Source organism: Chiloscyllium plagiosum, unplaced genomic scaffold (assembly GCF_037043375.1).
Source record: "Chiloscyllium plagiosum isolate Xiang-an unplaced genomic scaffold, Cpla_swu_hap1 HiC_scaffold_25, whole genome shotgun sequence".
Classification (NCBI taxonomy): Eukaryota; Metazoa; Chordata; class Chondrichthyes; order Orectolobiformes; family Hemiscylliidae; genus Chiloscyllium; species Chiloscyllium plagiosum.
Genome location: NW_028270163.1, coordinates 35,217,960 through 35,231,694, shown reverse-complemented (window position 1 = coordinate 35,231,694; position 13,735 = coordinate 35,217,960). Strand labels below are relative to the sequence as shown.

The 13,735-nt window shown below is 41.0% G+C and overlaps 1 protein-coding gene and 1 long non-coding RNA gene across 7 annotated transcripts in view; one reads left to right on the top strand and one right to left on the bottom strand.

The window, feature by feature from the left end:
* Nucleotides 1-13,735, top strand: part of sdk2b (sidekick cell adhesion molecule 2b) — a 1,001,963-nt gene that overhangs the window by 787,331 nt on the left and 200,897 nt on the right. For all 6 annotated transcript variants that reach the window (XM_088000610.1, XM_088000613.1, XM_088000611.1 and 3 more), the window contains one exon: nucleotides 6,189-6,375. In XM_088000610.1, coding sequence (XP_087856736.1) covers nucleotides 6,189-6,375 — 187 coding nt within the window. The remainder of the gene's footprint in view (nucleotides 1-6,188; nucleotides 6,376-13,735) is intronic.
* LOC122562153 (uncharacterized) overlaps nucleotides 1-13,735 on the bottom strand; it is a 103,330-nt gene that overhangs the window by 81,218 nt on the left and 8,377 nt on the right. The gene's annotated exons all lie outside the window — the stretch shown is intronic.

Sequence of the window (13,735 nt, the reverse complement as noted above, 5' to 3'; positions counted from 1 at the left end):
GTACAAGTTTTATTTGGCCATTTAACCACATCCTGCTGTGGTCCATTGTTAGGTATATCTACTTCACTGCCATCTATTTCCCCCACTTGTGACATTTCCTCCCATTCCTCAACCATATTGAACCTTATGACCTTTTAATTGGGGTTTGTTTTTTGTTTTTGCAGAAGTGGGAAACAGATGCTTATAACTACTGTTTGTACAAGCATATCTGGCTTAACCTACATCCTCACAGCACCTTATCTATTTGTCTGTAACATCTACCATTGTTTGTAGGCACGTTTCATTCTTGTATGCACATTTTAGCTAATACAAAAACAATTATATATTTCCTTCACATAGTTTTCATTCTTGTTGACTCAGCTCTTGGTTGAAACAATTATACACTAGTGTGAGTTCATTTACCTTGCATAAGTAATTATGATTGCAGAAATAACACTACCTATATCGCACAATTTCCCCCTTTTTCTTTAATTATAATATGTTATCTTTTGCATTTTTCTTTTAAGCATCGCCCCCAAAATTCACAAGCATCATTCCAGAGATTTCATCCATCTTGGTCTCACTCACCCCCTCATTATTTAATCTATAAAGTTCCTCCGCCTGATTCCCTTTTAGGGGCATCTGTTTCATCAAGGCTGTCTCAATCAGTCTTTGGGTGAGCCCTTGTATACAGGGTATGATACAACAGTCAATGGCTACCAATACCCCGGCTACTACTATCAGGGAAGTAAGGATGGAAACCACCACCCCCTTCCATTTTCCAAACCAGGATTCAAGCCATCCCGTGAGAGATGTATCTACTCCTGAATTCTCAGCCAGTTCCTCTGCTAAGGTAGTCAATCCCCTTAAGGCCCATCAGGCGCAGTGTTATTAGGAATGAAGGTACAACAGCTTCCTCCTAAACATCTCTCTCACTCACACACACCCCTTTTTCCATTAAAATCATATCAAGGGCCATTCTGTTTTCCCATGCCATCCTACTTGTGGCATCAAGCTGTTCTGATATTCCTTTAACCGCATCTCTTGTATAATTTATAAATCGCTGTTGATTATAGAAAATATAATTTATCCAATCTACATTTTTATTAATTGTTACCCACCAAAAGAGAGCTGATTCAAAGCCTGCTGCAATCTGATTACGAACCTTGAACTCATCAGGCAATCCCCTAGGGACTCCTACAGAATCGAGATAAATCCTGTCATCGAACAAAGTGTCTAACAGTGATCTCTTACTCCTTCTATTTTTCCCTACTATCTTTTCCTTCTCAAATGCCAGGGTAAATGGAATTGCCAATTGTACAATTGGACATAGCCCTCTCCAATCCAGAGGTAGGGTGGGTCTCAATATTTTGCCTCCACAGTACTACCATAGATCCGCTCGGGGAACCTTCAGTGCTGAGTAGTTCCCTCCCTTGTCCGTTTCGGTGACATTCTTAATCTCTGTACATAATTTCAGCTCCCCCAAATCTCTGGACCGATTTGTACCTCGTTTACGCACACACGACGTGTGATTTCCGATTGCGGCTGAAAACGTAGTGGGGGGCATTTGACTCTTTCTTCTCCAAGGGAGGGAACATCAGAGATAGGGAGGTACAGTTCCTATCATTCCATGCAGTCTTATCCTGATACAGGGCTACCATACATTTCATACCCTTTCTGTCTCGCTTCCACCCGAGCGGAAAGGGAACCACCTGGGCCACTGGCCTACCGGAGGCACATGCATAGCAATTGCTTATTCAGACTTTTTACAGTATACTTTACCCATTCAACCCAGACATTTGCAGCCCCGTACCCAGTTTCTATTTCAATGGTCTGTTTTAAGTCCTTTACATCTATAATTTTTACTATTTTAAGGTCATTGGGAGGGGTGAAAGGTTGTACCTTATTATCCAGTAGTTCTGCCCGTTTTCCCTGTCCTACGCTAATTCGAAAACAACAGCCCGACAAATCATTCCTGTTTGTTTTCATTTCTATCCCAAATGTTTCATTTAATTGTACCTGATCGATGCTCCCCAGAATTGCTTCGTGCCATGCGGTTTTCTTTATCGCTAGGTATATTGGGTTACACTTTTTAATCGGGACAATCGAGAGCTGGTCGGAAGGGGGCCCGGAGTACTGTGACGAGACCATTATACCAAGTACCATCCCCGAGGCCATCCCCATAGGACTTAAGATGTATCTCTGAGCTGCGGTACTGTCTCTGATTATCTACATCCCCACAGTTGACTAAGCTGCATGCATCAGCGTCTATTACTTGTGGATTATCAGACTCAGGGACCGTTAATAACACATATGAAAATGATATTTGACAAAATCCCAATACTAAGAGGGCTAGTATCATAACTCTAAGCATCCCCAGCATCCCCAGTGGGCGGCACGGTGGCACAGTGGTTAGCACTGCTGCCTCACAGCGCCTGAGACCCGGGTTCAATTCCCGCCTCAGGCGACTGACTGTGTGGAGTTTGCACATTCTCCCCGTGTCTGCGTGGGTTTCCTCCGGGTGCTCCGGTTTCCTCCCACAGTCCAAAGATGTGCAGGTCAGGTGAATTGGCCATGCTAAATTGCCTGTAGTGTTAGGTAGGGGGTAAATGTAGGGGGCACGGGTGGGTTGCGCTTCGGCAGGTCGGTGTGGACTTATTGGGCCGAAGGGCCTGTTTCCACGCTGTAATGTAATCTAATCTAAAAGCACAATATTGTTTTTACATGTATGCTGACACCCAACTCTGCCTCATTGGTTTATGTTGCCATGAAGCTCGTGGCCCTGGCCTCTACTCTGCACATTGTAGAGATGGGGCTGTCCTTGTCCTAGCTGTTAGCTTGTGGTCTATCTGTGAGTCTTTGCTTTCTGACTTGGCAAACTCTTCTCTGTACACAGTTTTATATATTACTGTACCCTGTACGTAAATCTCACACTTCAGCAGATTATCCCTTCCTTTCTTCACATTTTCTTTCACTTGATTGCTGAAGTCTTTGTTACCTCATGATGTAAAGAAGCATCTCATTTCACACCTGTTCCTTTAATACTACACTCACCAGCACCATGCTTGACTCCTCCACTGTTACCAATCAGGCTGCTTATCCGACATCTAGTACTGGATGAGCAGAACTGTTTTCAAGTTATTTAGTGGGAAGACTGAAACTATGTTTATGATTGCCACTTCAAACTCCACTCCCTGACTACCAACTTCACCCCTCTTTGTGGTGTCACATTTGACTCCAGATAAACTTCTGACCTCACATTCATGTCATCATTAGAACCATCTATTCCATTTCTGTAACATCACTTGCTCCTCTCTCCTGCCCATCTACTGCTAATCTATCATCCAGTGTTCACTGACCTGGGTTGACTCCAGGCAAGCAATAATTTGTTTTATAATTTTATAATTCTCCTCCTTGTTTTCAAATCCCTCCATGACCTGGCTTTGTTTCTGGAATATCCGCATTCCTCCAATTCTGACCTTTATTTCCAGCGTGTCTTCAATTGCCTAGGCCCAAATCACTCTACTTCCTTCCTTTAAACACTTATTAAAACTTGTCTCTTTCAACAGCTTTTGGTCATCTTACCTAATATCTCCTCTTTCTAGCTTGGTGTTATATTTTGTTTTTTTTTAATTCTCCTGGAGGTGTCTTAGAATGGTTTGTTCTGTTAAAGGTGCTTTATAAATTTTGAACTTGGTGTCATTAAATCTGGTACCTCAGAGGCTTTGATGGTTCAACTATAACTGAGTGAATCACCAATAGCCTCAGCCTAGACATTAGGTATATATAAAATATTTAGGCAAAGTTAGTAAGAGTTTTGGAACTGAACATTAAAAAATCAGAAAACTTGTAATTTCTTCTCTTTTTTTCAAAAATAGCATAACATAATCTTTATCTTAAATAACAACCACAGTCCTTCATAGTTACTGGAGAAGGAATGCACAAGTGGTTAATTGTCGAATCAATCCAGGATTGTAAAGATAGCTCGTGAGATGGTTGAAGACACTGGTTCTTTTACAAGTATAGAAGGGTCATGACCAGGACTGATTGAATTATGTAAGGATGATGTGTTCATGAAAGTGCTATATTGATGTGTTTTCCTTTGGTTTATTACAATGTGTTTGCAGCATTCTGTTTAACAGATTACATTCAGATTCCTTGACCTGAATTTTCATGTATGTGAGAGGGACATAATCACTGATTCTGATCCTTTGGTTCATTCTTTTAGGTTGAATGACCTCCCCCATGCTTAAAGTTTGTGGGATCTCAAGTATGCCGTGTCCTTTTAATTAGAACAAACATATGAAAAACATAGATAGAATGGTATATGAATATGAGAACAGATGTCCTAGAATACTGTTCAAGATATGCCAGAAAATATATGCTTTGACAAGATGCAAAGTCCAAATATACCATTCTGCTGCTGAGGTTCATTTGGTATTTCCTTTGAAGCTACCAGCTATGATTACTCTGCTTTTCACTGATCAATTAATAGGCAGAATGACTAACTTTTTCTTATAAGTTGTTCTTACTTTGAGTGTGACATATGAATTTGTGTGTGACAGTCAATACTTGAGTGTAACAGATACATTTCTATTATCAATCTAAAATATAAAAATTGGAATCACTATGAAATTAAATAAATGTGTATATATAATTATCCCACTTCTCCCTCAGCCCAACTACTGCTGAAATTCTCATTCATGTCTTTGTTAATTTATTTCTTGACAGAGTTCAAATATGTGTCCATTAAGTCACTGCAAATCAATTTTGTACATCCTTTTCTTGAGATTTAACAAACACCAAAACAATTGCATTTCTGTACTGAGTGTTGAGCTTTATCCATTTATGGTACATTATAAATTGAGAAGTTTCATTCCGAAATTGCATCATGTGATATGTGAATTGGGAATGTACTAGCTTTAATCTTTCCACATTGTCAACAATGGACCATGCAACTTTATACCCAACTTTGAAAGTAGTATAATATTTTAAAGTCCTTAATTCAAAATGCCTGTCAATAATTTGAGGTAATTTTATCTAATGCATCGGGCTCATCAACAATCATCTGGAAAAACATTCTTCCTTCTTCACAATTAATTATTCCTTGTTTGTCTTCAATATGTCAGCTAGAAGTCTAATCCGTGTATTCATAATCCTTTGTGGAAAAAAGCCTGATATTGAAGAATATCTTTCATCAAAGGGATGCTGCTTTATCCTATTGAAATGTTACATTTGAGAGACAAGACCATGAAGCATTTTTCCCAGAATTTACTTTTAACGTAGCATTTACTACCTTATAGACAGCTGTCAGCCTCTTCCTTGATCACTTCCTTTCAAGATTGAGAAATACAAGATGCTCAAATCTTTCTTCATAAGACATCCAGCACAAGAGGTCATCTTTGTGGCTCTTTTCTGCATCACCTAAAAGGGTTGGATGTCTGTCTTGAGACTTGGACACAATATTTTAGGTGCTCTCATTGCATCTTCTGCAACATACCTTGTTAATTTGGCTAACTAGCTTATTATCCAATTTTCAACCAGAGTTAACTGAGATGTTGAGTGCTAAATTTTTTGTAAACCTGATCTTCCTAACTTCTGACCTCAGCATTGTCATGATTATTTTGACTTCTATGATATTGAGAATTCCTGACCCCAGCTTCATGTAGATTTATCTTGGAGGTTGTCACCCTCTGTATAAGAGATATATATTGCAGCTATATATATATATATATATATATATATATATATATCCAGTAGCACTAGATCAAGATAAAACTCAGTGAGATCATGATTTTATTATTAATTAGCTAATATCAATTTGGCAATATTCATTATTCATATGCTCAATTGTTGTGATCAACTGAGGTGACAGGAAGAAACTGACGTCACTGATTAATTCCATCAAATTTTATTTTCTACAGTCACAATCTTCTGGATTGCGGATTTTGAAAAAAATGTTTTTAGTTAACTCACTCTATGAGAAATCATTACAGTTGGTCATTTTAATTGTACTTGCCTACTTTTAAAAAAGGCAAGAAAACGGGAGTCCAAGTTGCAAGGCGAGTCATCTTCTGAAGTTTCTTTCCTGTTGCAGATATGTTACATGAAGAGTTATGTTTAAATATGTTTTTTCACATGAGTAGTTTTGGATAAAGTTGTGAGGCACAAGTTTTTCAAAGTGTTCAAAGATATGGCTTTCCTTTTAGATTTACTATTGGGAATTCCAGCGACAAAATGAGACAGAAAAACTGAAGACCCTTTTCCTCCCTGAAACCAATGTGAAGCTGAAGAATCTAACAGGATACACTACCTACCTGATCAGTGTGAGTGCATTTAATGCTGCTGGCGATGGTCCTCGAAGTATACCTATCAGGAGCCGGACACAACAGGCAGGTGAGAGTAACAAAATAATTCATAATAATACAGCTATTGGATAAGCCAGTTATAAACAGACAAAATAGTTTAATTTTGAATAGCTAACTTTTCTACAAGCCTTCTCTTCAGGTCACCATTCTGTGTATGGTGGTAATTGATGATGGTCTCAGATTGCTACAGTGTCATGCTTCCAATTTTAGGAAGTTCTTAAGGGTTTACATTTGGAAGAGTGAGTGAATAGGTGTGATGGGTGAGGTAGCTAGGGTGACAAATGGGTGAAGAGGCGGATGGTGGGGAGGCAAGGGGGTGGGTGATGCAAAAGGTGATACTCTGATGCGAAGATGTAGATGGGTGATAGTGGGGGGAGATATAAGGTATTTCCGATATCAGGGATTGGTCAAGAGTTCATCAGAGTATCAGTTATTAGGATGACAGTTCTGGAGCTACCTAGAAGTTAGTTTACTGCTGTCTACCATTTCCTGACTAACTATTCAGATAAATACATTGGAATTATCCAAAGTCTCTGATTCTAACTGAAATTTGGAGACATTTGCAGAGGGTCCCAGGGAGCAGAATAAATGCTCATTGGAAGTTTAACTGCCTATTAGGAATTCCCAGACAATTCCCACAGAGGTCAGCAGGTGAGGACTTCCATAGAGCCCTGATATACGTCAGTGGTCGTATCTCTGACAATATGAAAACTTGAAAATTTGGGCCTTTGTTTCCCCTCACAGTAGAAGCCTGACCAGCTGAGAATTTTCAGCATTTGTTTTTATTTCACATTTCTAGCATGTCCAACATTTTTGTGGTACAGTTTCTAGAAATTTCGGCAACAAAGAAACCTCAGTAAAGCACATTTGTAAACATGTGCAGGACTACTCTAAGTACATTAATTAGAGTAGAAAGTTGGAATTGTAATTAACCTAGTTAAATACCACATTTAAACATACTATTTAAGTATTTTAATATTGATCATCAAATCATGTGTCTCTTTAAAGCAATATTCCCATTAGCTATATCCTTTCTAATACTGCTCTCTGAAATGACTTGCAACTTGTACTTAATTTACTGATAGAAATGGTGTGAAATCATAGATATCCTGTTTAGATTTTGTCCTTCAGCTTGTTTGCATTGAAGCACAGTGTATGAATTTTACGGATATCATTCCCTGAAAATAAGATATACTTGAAAACTGTGATTGTTCTCCTTGTGTTGAGCAGAGTGTTTCATACCAAGAAGACCTGGAATGAAATTGCTGGCATGCCTTACATTAACTGACCTCTGCTAATTGAAGGAGAGTAAATATTAGCTGTCCTGTTGCTGCTCAATAATCCTTAATACTAAATCTGCATTTATGGCTGCCAAGTGAAGGTTTGATTAGGCTTGGCTGCTATAACCCCATCTTAGACGTCCAGTTCACCAGCACTTGCCCAGGATAAGACATGAAACAAGGACACCCATGTGACTCATTGAAAAGCTGCCAGCACCTGTAGAATGGTTCCCAAGTTGGCACTTTCTAAAGGACTAGAAGTATAACTATAAATGATTCTGAGTCAATGCATTTAAATTTCAAAATTTGTTTTGCTTATAAACAGGGACTCAGCTGCAAAAGTATTTGCAAAAATACTAACAATGGAAATCTGTAAGCAACTTTAGTTTCAAATTATACAGAATTTAATAATTTAAAAGTGCACACATGTTTTAAAAGAAGTGATAACTGTTGGAATCTGAAATAAGCATCAGATTTAATCTCGATACTGTTTAGTTTGAATTCCAGGAATGAGTGACATTTTCATGAAAACCCGATTTGTATTCAAGGTAAATGAGCTAGACTTAGCTGTGTACATTCAGGAGCTAGCTTGTGATTCTAGATTCTTGGGATGTGAACCAAAATAGTTTTAATTCATGATCAGTGCTAAGATAGAATTTAAAGTTACATCACTGATGAGCAATGGAATAATATGTCATCTGGCAGGGTACTAAAGTAATGCCTGAGTGGGGAGATAGTAGCATCATGGTAATGTTACTGGGGAGGTGACAGCACACCTGATATTATTTTTAATTCAATTATTAAACTTGAAATTTAAAGTTAATCTTAATCAAAAGCTACCACCGATTATTGTAAAATCTGGTTCAACTAATGCCCTTTGGAGTGGGATATCTGGAGTCTGGCCTGTATATGACTTCAGATCCACAGCAATGTGGTTGACTCTGAATAGCCCTCGAAAATAACCTTGCAGTCCATTCTGTTCAAAGGTATTTACATATGGCAACAATGCTACTCATATCCCATGAAAGAATAATCTTATAAAATGTTGCTTCAGAGAGTTAGAGTCATTTTACAAACCTTTCTACCCAAACAGCAGCCACCTCAAATAATTGACAAGGAAATGCACAACTTTTACAAGCATGTTTTTCATAGCCACATCACTGCAGTACTGATGGAGTCCTGCATTGTCAAAGATTCTGTCTTTGAAACAAGAATTTAAATTGAGGTCCCACCTTCCCTCTTTGGTGGATGTAAAGGTCCAATGTCACTATTGAGAGAAAAACAGGAAGTTTGCCTTGCTCTATGAGCAATATTTATTTCCCAACAAAGCTTATTAAATACAGATCATCCAGCGATTATCACTTGCTGCTTGTGGGAACTTGCTGAATATAATTGGCTGCAGGCTTTTCTGCATTACTGCAATGACTACACTTCAAAACTATTTTGTTGGTTGAAAAGTGCTTTAGGATATTGAGACACTGAAAAATGCCAGATGCATGCAAGTCTTTTTCCACTTCTATTTTGAAACAAATCTTCCAGAATTAAAAGATGAGGAAAACAATGCACAGATTAAATACTGTACTGTAGCTCTGGAACATTTGAAAAAACATATCATTTGATTCCCCCATCTCCAACAGCTCAATTTAGTTGATGATTTCACTATCTTTATTGGTTGAAGATGTATGAAAAGTGGAATAGAACATAGAAAAGTCCAGCACAGAACAGGCCCTTTGGCCCACGACGTTGTGCCGAGGTTTAATCCTAATGTAAAATATATTAACAACCTACGCACCCCTCAACTCACTGCTATCCATGTGCATGTCCAGCAGTCGCTTAAATGTCCCCAATGACTCTGCTTCCACCACCACTGCTGGTAACACATTCCATGCGTTCACAACTCTCTGTGTAAAAAACCTACCTCTGACATCTCCTTTATACCTTCCTCCTAACATCTTCAAACTATGACTTCTCGTACCAGTCAATCCTGCCCTGAGGAAAAGTATCCAGCTATTGACTCTATCTATTCCTCTCATTATTTTGTACATCTCAATCAGGTCTCCTCTCTTCCTCCTTCTCTCCAGAGAGTAAAGTTCGAACCTATTCAACCTCTCTTCATAAGGCAAGCCCTCCAGTCCAGGCAGCATCCTGGTAAACCTTCTTTGCACCCTCTCCAAAGCCTCTGTATATTTCCTATAGTGGCGACCAGAACTGGACACAATATTCCAAGTGTGGCCTCACCAGGGACTTGTAGAGCTGCAGCAAAACCTCACGGCTCTTAAACTCTATCCCCCTGTTAATGAAAGCCAAAACACCATATGCTTTCTTAACAACCCTATCCACTTGGGTGGCAACTTTGAGGGATCTATGCGTTTGCACACCCAGATCCCTCTGTCCCTCCACACTGCCAAGAATCCTGTCTTTAATCCTATATTGAGCATTCGAGTTCGACCTTCCAAAATGCATCGCTTTGCATTTATCCAGGTTGAACTCCATCTGCCATTTCTCAGCCCAGCTCTGCATTCTGTCTATGTCACGCTGCAGCCTGTAGTAGCCCTCTATACTATCGACGACACCTCCAACCTTTGTGTTATCTGCAAATTTACTAACCCACCCCTCAACCTCCTCATCCAAGTCATTTATAAAAACTACAAAGAGCAGATACCCAAGTACAGAGCCCTGCGGGACCCCACTCAACACTGTCCTCCAGGCAGAATACTTTCCATCTACAATCACTCTCTGCCTTCTGTCAGCCAGTCAATTCTGAATCCAGACACTGGATTAGTGGTGCTGGAAGAGCTCAGCAGTTCAGGCAGCATCCGAGGAGCAGTAAAATCGATGTTTCGGGCAAAAGCCCTCTAGACAGCCAAATCTCCCTGTATCCCATACTTCCTTACTTTATGAATTAGCCTACCATGGGGAACCCTATCAGATGCCTTGCTGAAGTTCATATACACCACATCCACTGCTCGATCGTCGTTGACCTGACTTGACACTTCCTCAAAGGACTCAGTAAAACTTGTGAGGCATGACCTGCCCCTCACAAAGCCATGCTGACTGCCTTTAATCACATTATCCTATCCCTCAGAAATTTTTCCAAAACTTTGCTGACCACAGATATAAGACTGACTGGTCTGTAACTGCCAGGGATTTCCCTACTACCCATCTTGAAACGAGGAACAACATTCACCTCCTTCCCGTCCTCCAGTACGACTCCTGTGGAGAGTGAGATGGCAAATATCCTCGCCAGCGGCTTAGCAACCTCCTTTCTCATTTCCCGGAGCAGCCTAGGATAAATCTGGTCTGGCCCTGGGGACTTGTCAATCTTAATATTTTCCAAAATTTCTAGCACATCAACTTCATCAATCTTGATCTGGTCAAGACTGTATCCCAGCTCATGTAAGTTTTCATTTATAACAAGTTCCCTTTCCTTGGTGAAAACCAAAGCAAAAAACTCATTTATGGCTTCCCCTATCTGCTCAGACTCCACGCACAAGTTCCCTCCGCTATCCCTGATCGGCCCTACCTTCCCCCTGATCATTTTCTTATTCCTCACGTGTGAGTAAAATGCCTTTGGGTTCTCCCGAATACTTCTGGCCAAGCCTTTTTCATGCCTCCTCTTGGCTCTTCTCAGTCCATTTCTGAGCTCCTTTCCAGCAAGCCTATAATCCTCTAAAGCTGTGCTAGATTCTTGCTTCCTCCACCTTACATAAGCTGCCTCCTTCCTTTTGACGAGAAGTTCCTCTGTTCTCGTCATCCAAGGTTCCTTAATCTTACCTCTTCTTACTTGCCTCAGAGGAACAGATTTGTGCATCACTCGCAACAACTGCTCCTTAAATAGTCTCTACACGTCTGCTGTGCCCTTTCTGTGGAACAATTGCTCCCAGTCTATACTTCCCAACTCCTGTCTGATAGCGTCATAATTTTCTTTTCCCCAATTGAATATCTTCCCTCAGTAATTGCTCCTTTCACTTTCCAAGGCTATGCTAAATGTGAGACAGTTGTGATCACTGTCACCAAAGTGCTCTCCCACGGCAAGATCTGACACCTGTCCTGGCTCTTTGCCAAGCACCAAATCCAATATGGCCTCTCCCCTCGTCGGTCTGCCGACATACTGAGTAAGGAAACCCTCCTGAACACACCTGACAAAAACGGCTCCATCCAAACCATCTACACTTAGGAGGTTCCAGTCGATATTGGGAAAGTTGAAATCACCATAAGAACAACACTGCTTTTTTTGCATTTTTCCAGAATCTACCGGCCTATGAGATCCTCGATCTCTCAACTGCTATTAGGTGGTCTATAGAAAACCTCCAATGCGTTGGCTGTTCCCTTGCTGCTCCTAACTTCCACCCATACTGACTCAGTCGACAAACCTTCCTCAACAACCTTCGTTTCTGTAGCTGTGATGCACTCTCTGATTAGCAATGCTACATTCCCTCCTCTTTTTCCATCCTCCCTGTTCTTTTTAAATGTTCTAAACCCTGGAACATCAAGCAACTATTCCTTCCCCAGTGAAACCCACGTCTCCGTTATGGCCACAACATCGTAGTCCCAAGTACTGATCTATGCTCTAAGTTCGTCACTCTTATTTCGCACACTCCTTGCACTAAAGCAGACACACTAATCGACCCCTTTGTTTCACTGCGTGAGAAGCCTTCCTTTTAGATTCAATATATCCTGTCACTGGCACGTCTGCAACTGACCCCCTCTCATACATGTGGCTCTCATTCCTAACCCCCCTGCTAAATTAGTTTAAACTCTCCCGAATCACACGAGCAAATCTCCCAGCCAGGACATTTATGCCGCTCCAGTTCAGGTGCAACCCGTCCTTCATGTACAGGTCCCACCTTCCCCAGAAGGTATCCCAATGGTCTAGGTATCTGAAGCCCTCCCTCCTGCACCAGCCTCGCAGCCACGTGTCAAGCTGCATTTGCTGACTGTTCCTCGTTTCACTATCTTATGGCACCGGTAGCAAACCTGAAATTTGTCTGTAGTCACTTTTCAGATCCTCAATCCCTTTCGTGGCTACATCATTGGTGCTAATATGTACCACGATTTCTGGCTGCTCCCCCTTCAGAATCTTGTAAACCCGATCGGCGATATCCCGGACCCTGGCACCAGGGAGGCAGCATACCTTCCGGAATCCCATTCCTGATCACAAAATCTCCTGTCAATCCGTCTAACTATTGAGTCCCCTAACACTAGCGCTTTTCTATTTTCCCCCCTTCCCTTCTGAGCCACAGTGTCAGGCTCAGTGCCAGAGACCTGACAACTGTGGCTTACCCCTGGTAGGCCGTCCCCACCAGCAATATCCAAAATAGTATACTTATTGCTGAGGGGAACGGCCACAGGGGATCCCTGCTCTGACCGTCGGTTCCCTTTCTTCCCTCTGACAGTAACCCAGCTATCCTTATCCTCTGTCTGGGGAGTGACCACCTCTCTGTACATCCTCTCACTTTCCCCCTCAGCCTCCCGGATGATCCGTAGTTCATCCAGCTACAGCTCCAGTTTCCTAACTCGGTTTTCGAGGAGCTGGAGTTGGGTGCACTTCCCACAGATGTAGTCGGCAAAGACATGTGAAGTGTCTCTCACCTGCCACATTCTGCAGGAGGAACATGCAACTGCCCTAACATCCATAACCCGTTATTCTGATAGCCCGCACAGGACTAAACAAAGGAAGAGAAGGAAAAACAAAGAAACCTGAAAACTTACCTAGAACTGAAAACAGCAATCAAATCTGCTGGTCCTCAGGAGTTTCTCATTTTTGGAAAGATTCATAGTATGTCTCTCTCATCATAATGTGATGTTTCAAACATGAAACACTTTTGTCCTTTGTGACCTTTATTTTCTTACCATGGGTCAGCCCCCTGCTGGCATCACAGTCTTGAAAAGTTACCCATCTGTTAGCAACAGAATGCAGAAAGCAAAGTTGGCCATACACTGACTTTGAGGTAATACTAACCTTCTTACTAAACAAGAAGGTGCAGAAATCAGGAGTGAAATGCAATCATCAAATATGTTGTCAAATTTGCTGCTGCTGTTCACAATCTGGAACCACTTCGAAGTAATCCAGGTTACAGGGGAAGTAATGGTGACTATGTAATGATA